The 19933-nt window shown below is 41.4% G+C and overlaps 1 protein-coding gene across 1 annotated transcript in view; it reads left to right on the top strand.

The window, feature by feature from the left end:
* Positions 1–9773, top strand: part of HS6ST3 (heparan sulfate 6-O-sulfotransferase 3) — a 324146-nt gene extending 314373 nt beyond the window's left edge. The window contains exon 2 of the mRNA XM_054973979.1: positions 9068–9773. Coding sequence (XP_054829954.1) covers positions 9068–9773 — 706 coding nt within the window. The remainder of the gene's footprint in view (positions 1–9067) is intronic.
* The last annotated feature ends 10160 nt before the right edge of the window (positions 9774–19933 follow it).

Here is a 19933-nt window from a genome sequence, read left to right as displayed (position 1 = left end):
CAACGGTGAGATTTTTCAATCGTTAGTCCTTTGACCTGCTGGCAGCTTCTGGCAAATATTCCTGGATGTCCTTTCTTTCTCTCTCATATGTCTTTATCTTTGTTTCATCTGCTGAGGTCTGGCTGTCCTTTTATTTCAAAAGTACCATCTATCCCAGAAATAAGCTCCCCACTGACCTCTTGACTGCAAACAAAATATCTGCCATTTTATGGTGTTCTAGCCCTCTGAGGTCATCACAGACTTCTTCCACATCCTGCTTTCCCCAATAAAACCAGGACAAAAAGCAACAATGCCCTTACTCTGGCTAAAAAAAAAGAAAGAAAGCAGCAAAAGCACAAAAGATGTTTGTGTTTGCTTTTTGTAAAAAAAAAAAGCTGTATGCCATTACTGTGGAATTATCTAAAGCTCAGCAGAGTTTAATATAGAGCTTCTTAAGATGTGAACAAATACATTATTTTAGATTGAAGCCAGATGGTGGTGATCTTTTGCTAATTAGAACCTCTCCATTCCAAATGCAATAAAAATAACATGAATCTTCTTGGCTTCCAGACCTTTTGATTTTTCATTAATTTGGTCACTAATTTAAGTATCAGAAACTAGCATTGTGAATGTCTGTGCTGTGGCAAGAGAATTTCCACATTCATTTTTAATACACCTGAGGCAAAAATCAGCCCGGTCCTACAGGACAGTGTGTCATTTTGGATTCATACTGCATTGCTGGGTATCTCCAGGTGACCGTGTGTCTCATTAACTATAATCCCCCTCAGAGATTCCCTCCAGGCAGTACCATTCTCTTCTTAAGCTTTACTTGTGACTCTGTATAAATTAAGCAGTATGGACATTTCTATTGATATGTCATTGGAGCAAAAAGAATCTATCCTAGCAAGAATTCCACAGACATGAGTTCATTTTGTTCCAGGAATGAAACTGTTTCTGCGTCAATACTACAAAAGGCAGAGGAGAGAACCATTGCATTGCCAGTTGCGGTTGGAACCATCGTTGTTCCATTCTTATATGTCATATTTTTATCCATGAAATACAGAGAGAATGAAATGATGCATTTTCTTTGTTAGTTAAAAAAAATAAAAAGGTAAGCCTTCGGGGCTACATAGCCTTCTTTAGTAGTTAATGTTGGCAATTTCAAAATATTATTTCTCATTAAATCAGCATACATTGTTCTTCTGAAAATAATACTTTCTTTGCACGTGGCTAAGAGTGCTTAATTGTTTGCCTTTTCCGCTCATATCCAACCCACAGGAAACAGTTGTGGGATAGAATGTTCCCTGTGCTGTTTGACTTCGTCTCACCATACGTTCCCTGGAGGGTGCTTAGGTCGACGATTAACAACTGCTGGTGGTCTCTGGCCCCAAGGATGCTCGCCTGGCCTTGACCAGGGCCAGGGTCTTTTCAGTCCTGACTCCAACCTGGTGGAACTCTCTGTCTGTGGAAACTAGAGCCCAGCGGGCCTGTAAGACAGATGTTCTGCCAGGCATATGGCTGAGGTTGGGGCATGGGCGAGCTCTTTGCTTGTCCCCTGTTGAGGGGGGAGATTGTAACCCCCTCCCCCGGTTGTCCGCCGACTCACCTAATGTTGTATACCATCTCCCACCCCATGGGATGTATTGAGTTGGGTTTGGCAATATGGGCTGCTGTGTAAAGTTGCTGCCTTCCTGTACTGCATTTCATGTTTTAATGTGTTTTAATGTGGTTTTATCATGTGATGTTACCCGCTGTGAGCCTGATTGTAGGAGAGTGAGTTATAAGTCTAATAAATAATAATAATATAAAGAGCTTGAACATGCCCAGTTGTGGAAAAATGATTACTCTGTTGCCTACGTCCCTCATGTCAGGTGTCATTGTCTAACTACTTGAAGGCCCATAGTTGAAAGGGAAAAAAAGTTTTGCATATTTGAGTTGAAATTTACTACTTGGATGTCTCTCTGTGTCTTATGACAGCGTTACTTACAAGCAGAAGGGGTGGGTCAGTCCAAATCAGCCAATTCGCTGGCTTGTGTGAGATCTTATTGCAACCTGAGTTGAATTCCTTTTTATCATGATTAATTTTATACAACATAGGCTACAGTCTTACAATTTCCAAGAAGCAAGGGCCACTGAATAAAACTGGACTTACTTCTAAGGAGACCTGCCCAACTTTACTGTTAATCCTACATTTTGGGCACATTCACACTTGCCTTTAACAACAGGGAGGGTAGCTTCTACACCATACAATACAGTATAGGTGTTTCTCATGTAGGACTGCCAGGTCCCCTCATGGTGGTGAGGATCCCCACCCCCACCCTTTTCCCATCGCCACCACTCACCTGGCCAGTGGGGAGAAAGTTGGGGGAACAGGCCTCACGGGGCAGCATGATGACATCACTCCCCAGGAGTGACATCACATCACTCCAGGAGCACTCCTGCGCTTTGCAGTGGGCCAGTTTTGACCCCAAATCATGCTGCCCCGGGAATGTGTGCACATGCACGCAAAGATCATGCGCAAGGATTTCAAAATAGTAAGTGCAGGGTCTCCTCCCACCTCAAGAGAATAAGGGGAACTGGCAGCTCTGTTCTCATGCCACAAATGCACTGAGAGAGAATCCACAAACTGTAATATATGATGGAGCTGTGTGATTGTCATACAAAGCCAATTGTTGGACCACGTGACCTTACTGCTTACATCGATTAATACTTGGCTTAAGCTCAGCCATTGCCCATCGGCTATCACCACTCTAATTCTTAAGGATAGGTACCGTTCTGACTGGCTCGGGGCCACCTACCAGAAATTAATTATACTAGGCTTTTCATTTGAATCTCTTCAGATGATGGCCCCGGACCAGGCAAGGGCCGTGGTCAAACAGCAAATACTAGATGTTGAAAGACAGAAGGATCTTGCCAGGGGCTCGAATTTCCTAGCCCCCCCCCCCCACAAACAAGATATGTGGTTCCCCCAGCTTCCTATTTATCAAGTTTGGAAATCCCGTCCCACTGTAGGGCTTTTTTGTTGGCCTGATGCAATGTATTTCCATCTGCAGTACTTGAAGGCCATTATAAAAAGGTCCCAATGGCTGAGCATGTTTGCCCATGTGAGACTGGGAAAGTAGAAACAATTGAGCACATCATGCTTGCCTGTAAGTTTTATCATAGAATACGTATAAAATATATCCAACCTGTATTGAAGAAATGTTCAGGCCTTCTGAATATGGAGCTAACCAACAAGCTCCTGTCAGGTTCTAATTCCCAGATCACGCTGGCTAGTTCCAGATTTTTGGCTGCAGCTTATAGAATCCTCAGAGAATATGTAAAGGAGTAACATTTGCTTTTACATTTTAATTCTGAAAGCGCACATTCTTGTACTTACATTGTTAAGCTTTTATACAATTATTTTTATATCAAAGTGGTGTGTTCCAAGTATGATATTTATGTTTTTAAATGGTTGAAATGGTTACTAACTGTAATTCCAAATAGATGATGATGGTGTTGGTGGTGGTGGCTTACATACTGCACCGGCCTGTTAATTAGCTCTGCACAGTTCCATGGTTCAATCTTATGGTCTTTTTCTAACTGTTAACCCCAGTATATTTTCCAGCACTGGGCTCGGTTCCTCATGAGGTTTGGCAGCTCCAGGTTGGGAAATTCCAGGAGATTTTGGGGGGTGGAGCTTGGGGAGAGTGGGGTTTGGAGAGAGGTAGGATCTCAGAAGGTATATTGTCATAGAGTCCACCCTCCAAAGCAGCTCTTTTCTCCAGAGAAACTGATCTCTGTAGTGTGGAGATTGGTTGTATTTTCTGGAGATCTCCAGCCACCACCTGAAGGTTGGCAACCACATCCCCCACTGTCAGACCAATATTCCCACAAGAAACCCGGTGTTAGGAGTTTTGGAAGACACCTGAGGAATAATATCCACAGATCAGATGTGAGATACTCATAATTTATTAATATATTGTTTGCGGAGACATGATTCATGCAGAGGTTTATTTTTGCAGTCCCATCTCTGTTAACTTCAGCCATGAACTTTTCTTTGGTGGTTCTCCTCTCTCATTTTTGTTTAAGCTCTGTGATTTAGAGCAAGGTACTGTCGAATAATCCCTTTAGTAATAAGCAGCCCAGGAGAGAATGTCAAGGGAGATGCAGTTTCACTTCATGCCCAATTAACAACAGTAGATATGCAAACTCTCAGGGCAGCCTGTGAAGTGTAAAAGTGGCACAATAACTAATTTAACACTTTTTACATTCCAGGCAGGCAGTAATTGATGAGTGTCTATTTTTATTGTCCTCATCTGTAAAGTCTTCTGTTTCTATGAATAATTCTGTTAATGATATGATTACATAGTGATCCCCTGTACTAGGTATATCTAGATGCAGAAAAGTTTTGCGGATTTTTTAAATCATACAATAACAAAGAAAAGAAACCTAAAACTAAACTACAAATTGAGTTCTGTTTTTCTTCGCAACAAATATACTTGAGATTTGGGTGGCATGGATATCTATGGTATGACAAAGCTAAGATCAATGCAGAGTGTAATAATCATTATGTAAGACGTGCCATTTTGAGAGTACGGAATAAATACAAACCTAGGTTTTGTTCGAAAAGTCTTGCGGATTTTGTAGGGCATACAAGCAAGGAACAAAGTGAGTTGAAAAGTACTCTCTCTTACTTTCAGAAATTAAAATATGAATAGATATCACTGATGAGTTTATACAACCTTTACCACTCCTCCAGAAGAAAACAGCAAGTGATCAGATTTTTGCAAAATATCAGTTCTCGTCTATGCTTACGAAATCAGTTGCTCTGCTTACTGCCAGTATAAAACATGTTTGTTCTTAGTTGTTGTTTTATTATTTTTCCTCCGATATTGGCTATCCAATTCATTGTCTTCATTAATAAATTAATAAGCCATCATCACAGAGTTGTAACTGAAGGTGATATTTCTAGCAGCATTACCAATATGCAAGAATGTTTTAATAATGACAGATTATTTGGGGGGGGGGGTGGAATTTTTCTTTATTTAGACTATAAACAATAACATAACAGCTATAGACAATAAACATAGAAGATAAAAAACAACATTCTATAAAGAAGACACACTAACAATACATTAGCAAGCGAAAAAAGAGAAAAAACCCTTGAACTAAACTACAGATTGAGTTCCGATTTTCTCCGCCACAGATACGGATCATTTTCAGAGTCTCACTTATTCTCAGTTAAACATAAGAGCCCTCTTTTTTCTATTGTTCATGATTCTTCATTCAAAAATCCAGATGTCATCAAGTCCTTATTATCCATGTCATGTAAAAAGTCTATAAACAGTTTCCATTCAGTCAAAAATATTACTAATGTCTTTTCCCTACTCAGTGAAGTAAGTTTTGCCATTGACACAATCGCCAACGCTTTTATCCACCATTCCTCCATTGTAGGCAGTGTTGGAGTTTTCCACTTTTGTGCATAATGACATTCTTGTCACAAATGGAAACAGAGGCCTTTCTGACCATATCCTTTCCAAAATGTTGATAACAGTTTTCAAAAGTTTACTTACTTAGATTTGGTCAAATACTAGAACATTGTAACATCCAGTGAAATCCCACCAAAATGAATCAGTTTTAGGTGTCTAGATTGCAATGGAAAATGCATTTGTTTGTTTGATTACTAACATACTTATTTCATTTATGCCCTGTCTTTCTCCCCATTGGAGACCTAAAGAGGCTTACATCATTCTCCTCTCCATTTTATTGTCACAACAACACTGTGAGGTATGTTAGACTGAGTGTGTGTGACTGGCCCAAAGTCACCCAGCAAACTTCCATGGCAGAACAGGGGTTATCCCAGATCCTAGTCCAAGGTATTTTCCCCACTCGGCTTTTTTACCGATTCTCACCCCTGCTGCATCGATTTCTCTCAAAAGTTATGCATGCGTGGTAAAAATATTCCAATTCAGTCTGCAAACTCCTTCCTATACTACTTTTGTATTCTGCATGGTGAAAGGATGCATCGGCTATAGAGCTGATTTCCCCCCAGGTTTTGTGCAGTTTTTCTCCAGCAAAATCAAACCAGGGCTTTTTCAAAGAAGAAAGCTTTCTTCAGTGTGAGCTCTGGCCCTGGCCTTGCCTTTCATCTTCCCCTTTATTCCCCTGCATCCTGATTGGTTTTCTTTTTTAAAAAAAATTATTAAACAACAATTTTGCAATATTGATACATTAAAAAAACCTCAGTAGTTTCCTAAACCTATCAGCTGCAATATGAGTAAGGCAGATTTTAAGAATGGACTAAAAAGTGTGTTGCGTGTGCACGCTAACCTTGACAATAGGAAGTAAATCCCTTTGAAAAATTTTTTATCAGCGTTACAACATTGCAACCTTGGTGCATTTAAAAAGAAAAAAAACCCTCTTGCACGTTTCCCCAGCCAATCAACTGACATGTCCTCAGTCAATCAACTGATGAAACAGAAAGCTCTCAAGAGAAACCAAATTTTTCTAGCGCAGAAAAAGAGACACCATTTCAGTTTGACTCCCTCAAGCACAGAATTACAGAGGCCCAAAGCGGATACAATCCTTGTGGATCAAATACCCAGAAAACCCGGCGTAAGAAAGTAGTCTACACCACACTTAAACATGTGTTTGACTTTCTTCTATTTGAATCAGTGGGACTTTAAATTGCATAATTTGGCTGGATCTTGCTCAATCAATATACAAATAATTCTCCCAAACTTGCAATATTTCAAAAAAATAATTTGCATATATGCCTTGGTGTGCTCTAGGCAACCAGCAGGATTATTATAAGCATGTTACAAATTACATTTTTTACTTTCAGTTTTGCCATAATATTGCTAGAATGGTCATTCTTACATCATCTTGCCTATTAACTTCCTTGAATCTTTTTTCTTCAGTAATTATTGCTAAATGATTACTACATAGAGAAGATTTAACAGACTCCCTGGAGCAGTCTATACTGAGATGTATACAAGAAACTTTGTTAATTAAAAGGTGTCTTTTCCCCTCAGCAGTCTATTTTCTGTGATACCTTCCCCCTGGATTTCCAATCTGTTTTATTTCTTCTTTCCAATACTTCAAATGATTCAAGCTTTCACAGCTTTGTTCATATATTCACTGTTGTTAGGGCTAGTTTGTGCATTATTTTATTGAAGATTTGCAAGTTGCCATGTCGGTGTACATCAAGTAAATGCAGCATATGGCTTGGCATATAATATAGCATATAGCTATATTATAAGAAGCCAGTTGTACTTAAATTACTTCTGCGGCTCTATCAAAATGTTTATACCTGAAGGGCAGTATATAAATCAAATGTTATATTATTGTTGTTGTTGTTGTTGTTGTTGTTGTTGTTGTTGTAAGTGAATGCTGATGGAAGTGAGATGATTAAAGAGTGTGACCATAACCATATCCTGGCTGGACAGTCAAAGAGCTGTGTTTGTAAGGAGATATGGGTGCCCTTTGTATGCCCCTTCCATTTAGAACAGGATAAAGGCTGTGCCGTTTCTGCTGCCTTAATCAAAATATCTTGGGGTTGGATTAGAAAGCCATATTTTGCATAGTATATTGCTTTTTACATGACCACTCCAAAATCTTCTGGAGAAAGTAGCTTAAGTTCGTTGGGGAAAAAAAGGCTTTTTACGGAAGGGAGGGGAAGAAAAGGGAAGATTAATTAAAAGATACTTAAGGGAAAAGGTGAGGAGAGTGGACTAGAGGGATGGTTCTATGAAGGGTATTTAAAAAACCCCAGATAGGAATATGTTTATTGTTGAGACATACACTGGGTACACGATGCCTAGATACAGCCTTATGACCTATCTTTAAAACTAGATAGTTTCACTCCCTTGTTAATCAAAGTTTTCTGTCTACAAACAACAGACATATTTTAAAGGAAATAGTGTATGCTTCTTTACTTCTTCAGGCATCCTTCTTTACTCTTTGCCAATGATACTGTCTTTGCTTGAATTTTGTCCACATATGCCAGAGAACCAAGGCCGTTTCCACACTACTCACCTTCAATCAGAATGCCGCGGAACGTTGCGAAAAAACCGCGGACGATAGTGTTTTCTTGCGCGAGTTTTGTGCAACATCGTGCAAAACTCGTGCGAGAAAATGCTATCTTCTGCAGTTTTTTTCACAACGTTCCACTGCGTTCCGATTGAAAGTGAGTAGTGTGGAAACGGCCCAAATCTTGCTGAGGTAGTACTATGTTGCATAATGACCATATCATTCTATTATTGTTTTCAATAAACATCGTATCTTGTATGAGGATTGTTTCTTTCATTGGAGGACACAGATAGAAAGGGCTGACTATACTAGGGTATATCCAACCAGTTTTCTGGGCTAATAAAAAAGGAAAAGAGGGTTTCCTTTGACCATACAAAAAGGTTGTGCTGGAGATCATGGAAGCTGCGTGGTCTAAAGTCATAAGGGCTGTTGTAAAGAGTGGGGGTTGAGTGAAATTGATGAATTATTCTGATGAAAAAAATTACAAACGAGATCTGAAGAAAGGGTAGAAAAATATGATAGTGCTTGGAGTATTTCATGACCAGAGGCTAACAGAAAGACTACATGGTATGCATTTCTTATTTAGCTGTGGTGGCTTTCCAATATGTAACATTTATTTCTCTGCCTTATATCAAGTGTTAAATTTTGTTGTTGTTTTTAATCGGTACAAGTGTTTCTGAATACCTCGTGGCAAAAATTCAAAATTAGCATTCATTTAAGAAAAGGCGAGCCAGAAGTCAAGCAATTATGATAACAAAAGAACATAAAATATCATCCCAATGAGTATATTGTCTTGGCTAGTATGAAATGCTGGAGGATAGGCAATAACATCTGTGTTACAAAAAATACACTTCTGGGTATCTTAAAGAAAAGTGTATATGGTAAAGCTGAGCAGAGTCAAGTTCTGACTGCTATTTAAGTTCTGCATTCTAAGTTAGTTGAGCTGAAAGGATATCACCACCCAGTGTAGGACATAGCCAATCACAGGCATTTGTTTGAGGGTTTTCAATTAATAATTGACTGATTAAAGAAAACAAAAAACCCTGGTTCTAATACATTGTCTTCCATATTTCAGGAACTTCTATTACATTACAATGCTGAGGGACCCAGTGTCGCGTTACTTGAGTGAGTGGAAACACGTCCAAAGAGGTGCAACGTGGAAGACTTCCCTCCACATGTGTGATGGGAGGAGCCCCACACCAGAGGAGCTGCCTATGTGTTACCTGGGAGATGACTGGTCTGGGGTCAGCTTAGAGGAGTTCATGAATTGTAGCCATAACCTGGCTAACAATCGCCAGGTGCGCATGCTGGCAGACCTCAGCCTGGTTGGGTGTTATAATTTGACCTTTATGAATGAGAGCGAAAGAAATATGATCCTTCTACAAAGCGCCAAGAACAATCTGAAAAACATGGCCTTCTTTGGACTCACAGAGTTTCAGAGGAAAACTCAGTATCTTTTTGAGAGGACATTCAGCCTGGAGTTTATCTCCCCTTTCACTCAGTACAACATCACACGAGCCTCCAATGTGGATATCAGTGAGTCAGTGCGGAAGCATATAGAAGAGCTGAACTTCCAGGATATGCAGCTGTATGAATTTGCTAAAGACTTATTTCTGCAGCGCTTTCAATATGCCAAACAAGAAGAGCATGAACAAAATCGTCAAAAACGACGGGAGGAACGAAAAATACTGCACGAGCAGAAGAGTCATGAATGGAAAAGGGAGGGAGAAGAAGAAACAGCTGTGACTGAAGATTATAACAGTCAGGTGGAACGGTGGTGATTGCCGTCTGTGTACACATGTTTATTGACAGTTTGTTGAACTTCTTGTGCAATCCTAAGAACACTTTCCTAGGAGTAAGCTCCACTGAATAGACCTGAATAATATTCTGAGTAGACTAATTTGGGATTGCTCTCTTAATTACTCGGTGGTAAATGGAACTCCTGGTGTTCTGATAAAAGAGTGTCTCTGCCACCCTTCTACATTTTATGTTTTTATAGATTTTGTCACTTAAGAGTGCAATATTTTAAGTTTTCCAGTGTACCTAAAGCAGTGTTTTTCAGTAGGCTGTTAAATAGTTCATTATTTAGAACAAGCCACCTTTAAAAGGCCTGACCTGTTAGCATATTGTTTTTGCCTTGATGTTGATGGTTTTCTTTATGGCAGAAAGCTCTACTCAAACTTGGAAACATGGTGAAAATTAAAAACTCCCTCTGCATTGTTTGCTTCACTTATATGTCATGATTTGCCAAAGTTGGTCATGTTGTTCTTTGTAAATTGTACTGTATACATTGGTGATGAATGTAACAGAGAAAAACATGCTGTTTCTCAATAATTTAGACAGGACTTTGTATAACAATTGTTTTCCAGTATGATAATGGGATCGGAAGTTGACAGGTGCTTACCACCAGCCTTAATCCTATTTATGCTCTTTGTCAAACCAACCACACCAAATGACATTGCCACCCCAGTCAGAATAAGAGACGGACACCAAGTTGGATCTAAGGGCCACTTTATTAACTTTGTACAATCAAAACAGGCCAAACAGCGGCAAGAACCTAAAGCGGTACAGGTCAAGCAACGGGGTCCTACCATGGACCACCGCCTTGACCTGTCTGAGCGAGCCCCGAAACCCCAGGTGGGACCCATCCAATGGATGGGGCGGACCTAGCCGGCCAGGAAATTTGGTCACCCCCCTTTAAGCTCCTGAACACCTCAGCCGTATAGCAGTGAGGGAAGGACTTGCAGGCCGGGGTTCCCAAAGGCAGCCTGCCTCTGCATCTGGCAGCCGTCACAGCAGTACCAGCCCTTTAGGCAGGCCCCTCTTCCCACAATAGGGAAGCGCCAAGGGTGCTCACCATCCCGCACCCTACTCCTACTCAAACCAGCTAGGACACTCCTAACAGGCACCACCCTCAGCCAATCACCTCAAACCCCAAACATCGGTGTAAGGTAGGCGAAAAAACCCCTTTTCCCAAGCCAATTCGGAAAGGGAGGAGAAAAATTCCTACCTGGCTCTGTAAAAGCAGCCAGCTAATCCTACACCAATACAGGGAGAGGCGGGTGGGCTGAGCGACTAGATGCAATGAGCTGGGAAGGGGTGAGCTGCCGCAACGGGCGCTTGCTCAGCCCTCCCAGCCACTCCTTATAGGGAAAGGGGGGGTGCCGTCTTCCCCTCCGGCGTGGCAATAAACGGCCCCTGGCTCAGTAGCGTAGCTGCATGCCAGGAAGGGCCCGCAAAAGTATTAGTTAATTTTTTAGGGGTCCTGTAGATGGTCCGGGGATTCTGAAAACATGGAATTTGGGGCAGCAAGCTGTGTGGTCTTGATAACATGTTGCTTTATTTAATCCCATATTTGGGAATAATAAAATATACATTCCATTCAGGATATACAATAGTAGAACATTTAACTTTATACATTTCTCAGATCTGGATGCAAAGTTTTTCTTAAAGGTAGATATTTTTGTGCTATACAGACGTGGTTTCCTTCCATAGGATGTCTTGAAAACACTCATGCCACAGGCACAGATAAATCATGAGAGATTATAATGTTAGATCATTGATCTTTCTATGCCCCCAAGATCTTGAACCATTAATTTTTTCACATTGCATCAGTAGGAACAGTGTTTAGCTCTGAGAAGACCGTGAAAGGCTATATTTATGGATTTCTATTGGGAATTCAGATGAAAATGTGAATTTCATAATAAATCTCTAATTTTTATGGTCAGACTTGAAGAACAGGTAATAAAAGCCCAAATATTTATGTCAATGATCAAATTCTGCCACCAAGCTTTGGTTACTGTCATTGCAGTTTCAATATTTAAAAAAACAATCCAAGACCATTTCTTTTTATGTGGATTCATTGCCTTCGAATGTCAAAATTTGTCAAATTTAAATTTACACAAATGTTTTTGAATCCCTTTGCTTTAAATTTCTTATAGCTGACTTCTTGTCTTAATTTGCTTTATCAAATTCTTCAAGATTATAGCTCTTTAAGGCTCCATTTTTGAAGCACTTTTACTCCCTTTTAAATCTCTCTTTCAAAATAATAGCTTTCATATTTGAATGCCTTCGTGCATGGCTGCTAATCAAACAGAAAACAAAGAAATCAGGATCAGCAAAGCCTTCCTGTAGCCTGCAGAACTGAGTTTTGAGACGAGCTTACCTCCTTTCTCCCCCTCAAAGACTGGCTCCTCTGTCAAGCTACTGTATTACAGTAGCAAAGTGAAATATTCAGAAGGCAAGAAAGGGACAGGAAATGGAAAAGCTTTCAAGAAGCTCATGAAGGGAAGGCGGCATAGTATTGCCTGATCTCATCAGATTTCAGAAGCTAAGCAGGGTCGGTATTCAGATGAGGGACCACCAAGGAAAACCGCAGAGAACGGCAATGGCAAACCATCTCTGCTTCTCATTTGCCTGAGATCGCCATAAGTTGGTTGCAGTTTGACGGCACACCCGTACATAAGGAAGGTGGTGGGATAAGTAGCTAGATGCACAGAAACAATGACGGGATAGGTTACTGTCTAAAAACCAATAGACTTTTTGAGCAAATGGAATAGGAACAGAACCAAAAAATTAGGAGCCACTGTTACTGCTCTATCAGGTTCTGCCACAAGAAGATCTCGCCTGTAAGTTTCCTTTCTCCTCTAGTTCCTCCTGTGGGTAGACACATGTTGGTTTTATTGTGATAGCTAACAGTGGCTCTGATTACCAGATTGTGAGAGCAGCTTTGACTGAGTTTTAGGTGGGTAGCCATGTTGGTCTGCAGAAGAACATCAGGATTCGATTCAGGTGGCACCTTAGAACCCTACAAGATTTTCAGGCTTTAAACTTTCAAGAGGCAGATCTCCCTGAAAATCTCATTGGGCTCTAAAGTGCCAGTGGACTCAAATCCTGCTTTGACTTTTGCATGTATGGAAAAAAACCCTGCTGCGTGGCTTATGAATCAGGTACACTTCTGCCTAGGGTGATCAGGAATTGCCAAGGCTGAGCCTAAATTCCAGCCTGGTTAGCCATTCCCATGGATGTTTTTATTGTAACGTCCTGGCCATAAATGCTTCTAAGTCAAACCTGACTCTGTTTTGAACAACAGTCTACCTAGCGTGGTGCTTTTGTACTGTGCTTTCCATCTCATGCTGTTGTCTATTTGTGCTATTACCTGCTTTCTAGCTTCCCACTTGGCTGCACCTCACCTTTGCTCTGGGGTTTTTTTTTTTAATGCTTGTCACTTTTATCACACTGCTTTTCTGATTGCTCTTTCCAGCTTTCCTATTCCGAACCTCTATTTCTGCTCTCTCTTCTCCCATGGCTCACAAAATCCTTCTCATTCACGGACTTTGCTCATTGGCGCTTTTAATTCTGCAGAGACTTTCACAGAAAAATCAGAATGCTTTATTTTGCTTCATATTATTAAAACAGGCAGCATCATTATCTGTTTCATAAGTTAAGCAAAGTCTCCACCTGACTTGCTGAAGTTCAATACTGTACCTAACTCATGAAACTTTCAAAAACAGCAGCATCTTTTGTCTAATTCATGAAGCTTTTCTATTTGATGAAACTCAGCTGCCTGATTCATGAAAATGTTTTTGTGTATTGTTTAATTAGGCAGTGCCATGGCAAATTAATGAGTCAGGCCAGAGGTCTTGCTTCATTCGTTCGGTTTCACAAACATGGCAGAGGCTTTACTTATTTCACAAATTAGGAGTTGCCAGTGTTATGAATTAGGCAGTTTTCACGTAAATCATGCAATTTCAGGTAGAGAGGTGTTTACACTTTCACAAATTAATTCAAAAATTATCAAAAGGCACTGCCTAATTGATAACATGAAGCAACATTTTGCATATTCCACTGAAATGCGGTTTCACTCATTTAGCTTTACAAGCCTTAGGCAAAAACTCTTTAAAAACCCATTTGTTATATAATTATTATTCATCGACCCCCTTTTTAAAAGCTACAAAAGAGTTTCTGAGTCATTTGATGTGCTGTCAGAATTTGTTGATAGACTCTGATGTTTCTTATTAGGAAAAATTAGGCTTAACTATAAACAGCGGGCCTGATTCACACCTTGCTTCTTCCAGATTTTAACTCCAATTTCTGTATTGATGTTTTAGTGTGCTTTTTAAATAAGGTCAGAAATTAGCTAATGATCTCAATTTATATAAAGAGCATCGGGTTTAACTTTTGCTAATGTAGAGAATCCTGCTCTTAGCAAGTTTTTTTTTAATGCTGGAATAAGGTTCATATGTTTCTCCTACTAAGATATTGCTGGAGAAATCTCTCTTCCCCATAGGAACCAGGATGTGCTTCTTACTCTTTTACGTGATGTGCCCAGCATAGGACTGCGTGTTTTCAATAGTAATTGGTTGGAGGTTCCCACTGAGCAAAAAGCTCTCCAGCCTGGAGGTATTCTTGGTAAGTTATATTTGGCATCGAATGAATCAATATCCATCATAGCTTGGGTTTTCTCTCAAGCTGTCAATTTATCCTAACACATGTCTTTGCATGCAAACCCACATTTTTCTGCCCCAAGAGTTGTATAGTCTGCTGTTCCTCAAAGGACTTCAGGTAATGATGAGAATATAAAGTTGCTCTTCAAAATCATATTGTACCATTTATTTTATGGAAACAAGTCCCTGCTAAGACACCAAATCAAATTTCCCATTGGGAAGTATGACTTGTTTTGATAAAAAGCCATGTCATCTGCCAGACAGCGTATGGGTTGGATTCAGGGCAAGGGGTAGGGGTTGGAGGTGAATCAGCAATGGAATCAGCTCAGAGATACGTTTCAGGGGAGCTTTCAAGTAATTGGTTTAGCTCCATGTACCTGTTCTGGTCCCCACTCAACAATGACTCTTGACTCCGGCAGCTCTTGATTTTGATTAGTGCTGGAACACAGCTGTGCATGCAAATTGTTCTGTCACTAAGTGATGTTTCTGGGTTTTTTATTTTACCACTTTATTGGCCTTCCAGTATTGTAAAATAATTGGCTTTCTATATTTATCTCTGATTTATTGTGATTCATATTAAGCCTCTTTGTAGAAATTCCCTCAGTGCCAGTAAAACTCAAGCTCTAGCTGTGTTGACAAGCTCCAGTCCCAACATAGTCATGACCTTGGTAAAAAGAGAAGGGAAGATGACAGCCCCCAAACAGATTTAAACACTTGCTATTTTATTGAGTGAATTTTTAAAAAACGTAACCCTTAAATGGAAAACAAACTGTGTGGAGCCTTTATAACCTGATCATCTAATCCATTTCAGTGGCTTATTATGTCACAAAGATATCTTTCTAAACCTGCCAAAAGGGGGCGAGTGTCTAACTCACGCCATCCTCAGGGCACCTCCCTACTTAAAGTAAACGACAGTCTTCCTATCTTTCTGGCATCATTTCCGGTGGATAAGAGCTCTGATGCCAAGAGAAGTCAGATCTGCAATAATTTCATACCGTCGGGTTAGCTATCTTCTCTCCCCCAAAACACACATCAAGGAGTTTGTAAAATAATGTTTGTTGATGTGCTGACCCCAATCATGGTTGGGCAAGAGAAAGTCATCAATTAAGGAGATTTAAAAGACAAAAAAAAAGGAGGAGCAATCTTGAGTTAAAGGCAGGTCATTTACTATACATAGGGAAATTAGAAACTGTGTTCTTCTGTCTTCAGCACCCCTGATATTGTAGAGGGTGGATAAGCGCTACTAGTAATTCAAGACTTGCTGAAAAACAGAAAGAGCATGCTTCATCACTCAATATTTGTAAAAATATGCTGTTTGTATGCTTATGAATTTCTGATTTTGTTTGCTGACCGTCTCGTTACTCAGTGTGTGTTTTCCAGTTAACTTGCCCACAGTTTCTACCCTTTTTCTCTGTGCCATGTAAGTATTGGAAAGAAAAAATGGGATTTTCTATTTGTTGCCATGGTATAGGTGAAAAGTTAGGTTAATAAATCATTGATTCTTCCTTTGGGACTCTTCTCTTGTTCATGTGTAATATTTTGTATAGATTCTACTATTAGGAGGTTGTACTGTGCATATTTTTACTGCTCTAGAAAGCATTTTATACAATTGAGAACTTTCATGGACATAAAGCACAATCTAATGAACATTTTTCATGTTAAATCTTGCTGATGTCTAAAATGTTTTTCCATGATTGTCAATGTTTCCAGTAAAAATGAGACCATGTTAGTAATCCTTTAAGGGAACAGTTACAATGATTATGGAGAACACATTTTACTGAATATAATTGAAGCGTGAGTTAATTATAAATTAAAAATAAATATTGATTGCATTTCTAAAATAGGAACATTGTTATGGAAAGTAATCTCACATTGATAGGTCTTTGGAAGATGGACTCCATGACATTATACCCTGCTGAGATCTCTCCTCAGGCTCTACCCCCAAATCTCCAGGAATTTCCCAACCCAGAGATGGCAATCCTTTTATCTACTGAGCACTGAGCCTGTACTGTAACCACACCTTAGAAAGCCTCAGTATCTGTGTAGTCAGAACTATGTGCTGTCCCTTTAACAATTGGTACTCATGGGAATTGTAGCCCCTCCTCCAATATAGAAGTTTATTGTAGATTTCCTGTGAAGGTGTTAAAAGATTATGGTCCTCTTCCTCCCTTTGTTCGGACCTTATCCCCTCAAGCAAGGATGCAACAGCCATCATGAATTTATCGCTTGTCTACAACAAATCTGGACCAGTAAAGATGTATCTTGCTTTTGATTGAACCATGTGTCGTTCACTGGCTCTGACTGTAAGTGAGGATTCCTTTAAATCTGGGTTGAAAGAGGCAGCGCGTTAGAGCTATCTGGAAGCCAGCATCGTTCCCAGCTGCTTCCAGAATAGAGCCATTTGCTGGTGATCACTAGTAGGGGATGGCTACGTAACCCTGCTTTCAGGCATGCACGTGGTCTCTTACATCCCGATGTACTACTGCACAGATATAATTATTTTCTCTGCAACCATGTGTAAATCGATCTTCCAAACTGAATTAGTTTTAAAGTAGATTCTGCCTTTTACTGTTCTCATTAATGAATTCAATAAAACTAGCCTGGTTTTATTGCTTACAACTTAGCTGTTTTGCAAATGAGGACAGCAGAGGGGTTACAGTTGTCCAGAAAACTGAATGGATTTGGAAAAACAAGGGAATGAATTTAATATGCACTATGCGAGTAGAATGAGTCTGGGTTCTTCATCCGACTAGACTTGCTTAAAGATGGATTGGGAGGCCAAAACACCCCTGGAAAGCTTTCATCCATCCACCTCTCAGTCACAGTCCCGTCCTCCTTATTTGAAGGAAAAGGACAGAATACCAGCCTTCCAACCACTAAATAATACCATCCAGTTAGCCTTCTCTCTTAATGTTATCGTCTTCTCCACATAATGCTAATAAACTTTGCTAACAAAAGCTACGGACTGCAATTCTAGGCACGCTTACTTGAGGACAATTCACAAGAAAAACAGGAATGAGTCTAGTATGGTCTCCACCAGGAGAATGAGGATGCAGTCCTTCTTCCTGGGAGTAAGCTCATTAAATAAAAGTGGACTTCCATCTGAGTAGACCAAACAGTCCTAAAAAAGCACTCATTCCAATCCCCAATGACTGTCATTCTAGGTCGAATCCACATTCACAAATTACCCGCATGTTTATCGGATATCTTCCGTTTGCCTCCAATCCGTGATTTTTTTCCTCTTCGTTCACATCCCTGCTTCCAATCCGCCTTTCTCGCGCGTCCCTCCGGTCACACGGCCGCTCGAAAACTGCTTTTTTGGGCGGGACCATTTTTCCCTGCCCATTTTTTAAAAAAATTTTTGAGCTCACTTTTCCGTTATTTCGATCTTGTGTTATAAAGAAACATCATTGAAGATAATGATGCCTCTCTTTCCCCCACTGACAGCACTGATGGCTCTTCCCTTTCTTTTTTGGAAATTTTGAAGCATGCGGGAAGCTTTCGTGGGCATTCCCTATGCAGGACAGTTCAGTGCTCGAATTTTACTGAAGTTTCACAAAGCCAAGCTTTGGGCGGGTTCAGGCCGGTCAGTCACTTTGGATGAAGAGGCTGGTTTGAAAGGTGGTTTGAAAGGTGCAGTTTGAAAGGCTGGTTTGAAAGGTGCGGGTTGCATGTCTGTGCGAGTGGAGCGTGCCGAGACGCCACCCAGCCGTCCTCTCCCCCTTCCCCCCTCTCCAAGACTGGAGTGGCAGCGCCTGCGGGGTCAAGCCGGCTTGGTGGCCAGAGGGCCGTTTACCCCAAGGGGGGAAGGCTGCGCCCCCTCCCCTCCCGCGGACCGCCGCGCTGATGGGCGACCTCGCAGGGGCAGGCGCCCCGCGAGCTGGGCCTCTGCGTGGCGAGCGCCTGAGCCGAAGCGCCCACAGTGGAGAGGGCGCCTCGCAGCGCAGCGCATCCTCGCCCCCCCCCCCGGCAGCGCAGCACTGGCTCACTGCAGAGAGAGGCTTGGAGGGACGCGGCTGTCTCCTCGGCCGGCATCCCCGGCCCGCCGCCGCCCGCTTGTCTCAGCAGCAGTTTTTAAAATCCCTGTTCATCTTCAGCCCCCCTCCGCGGATGTGCCAGCCCACGGGCCAAGCCACCTTTGCTGTACCGGCACCCCCCGCAAGCCCCGCCGTTCGGCTCAGCCGGGGATGCCTCGGCCAGTCCCTTCTCCGCTCTGAGCCGGGAGCCTCCAGCTGCGCCCGGGCTTCGACTCGGTCTGCCGGGCACCTTCTTGACCCCGGCGGGAGAGGAGGCGAGCGATGAGCCCGCCGGCTTCCCAGCGCCTCCAGCCCCGCCGCTGGGGCGGCCCTCGGCAGCGACTGTTTTCTTTATTTTGAATGATTGATTCACTGTAATTTCGATATTACAGTAATATAAAATAAAAAAATAAAAAACAGTTAAAAAGGAAGTTTTGCGAGTCTGTTCTGAGGATGGATTCACCCCAAAATGATTTTTCAAACTACCAGATTTGATTCAGAAACAGCATAATCAATAAATCCAATGCTATGAAGTCAAAAACAGTCTTTTGCAGACTACGGAGCACTTGCAAGTTGAATCAGCCAATAGGAACTCTCGGAACGGCCGGAGAGACAGGAAGGGGGGTGGTTTTTAAAAAAACCGCGTAAATTGCGCATTGGACCGTTCACGGCCACCGTGAAACTCCCGTTGAAAAACTGTGACCACATATTCGGGAGAAATGCGAATGAAATGCGTCTGTTTAATGAGGTAATGTGACCGGCACTCGGGATTGCGGGGAGAATGCGGGGAAAACGTGGAAAAAAAGAAGTAATGTGGATTTGGCCCTAGTCTGTGGACTGTCATTCCACACCTTGTGGGTTGGAGACGCAGTGCTAAGCTGGTTAACTCAGAAATTTTTATTCGGTGAGGCTTACAGCTGGGAAAGTGGATTGCAGCTCATTGTACTTCCAGGCACCGTGTTTGACCCATTCCCGTAGTTTTTATGATCTTTTCCTTGTTTTATTTGCACCTTTGCAACGGAGGGAGCAGGTCAGTTGTCTTGAGTTGTTAGGTGCTCTGGCAAGTTCCCAGTCAAGATTGCAAGGAGATCTAGCAGATTACTTTACTAATGAACTAATCCCCAGGTAGGTACACCATATTCACTGCCTTTGATTATGGTAAATTCATCTGGTGAACTCATTGTTGGCAAAGTTTGCAGTATCCCTACAAAAGATACAGTTCCTGTAATGAAATTTCGGGGTCCAGTTACTTCACATGATTCCTTTAAGGAAACTAAGGCTCCTCTTGCAGGCGCTCTTGTTGGTGAATCGCACTGAATGTAGTAAGTGTTCTGTCAACAGGACTGGGCGTATCTTTAACTCTGATAAGAGTAAAATATTTTCTCTTGTCTAAGCCAGCCTCTGTTCCTGCAACACGCATAATGCCCATGCTTCTGAAAATAGTCCCAGCAGAAGAATCTGTGGCCATTTCCACATGGA

This window comes from Eublepharis macularius, chromosome 3, assembly GCF_028583425.1.
Source record: "Eublepharis macularius isolate TG4126 chromosome 3, MPM_Emac_v1.0, whole genome shotgun sequence".
Taxonomy (NCBI): domain Eukaryota; kingdom Metazoa; phylum Chordata; class Lepidosauria; order Squamata; family Eublepharidae; genus Eublepharis; species Eublepharis macularius.
Note: the sequence above shows the minus strand (reverse complement) of the source record. Positions and strands in the feature narration are given on the sequence as shown.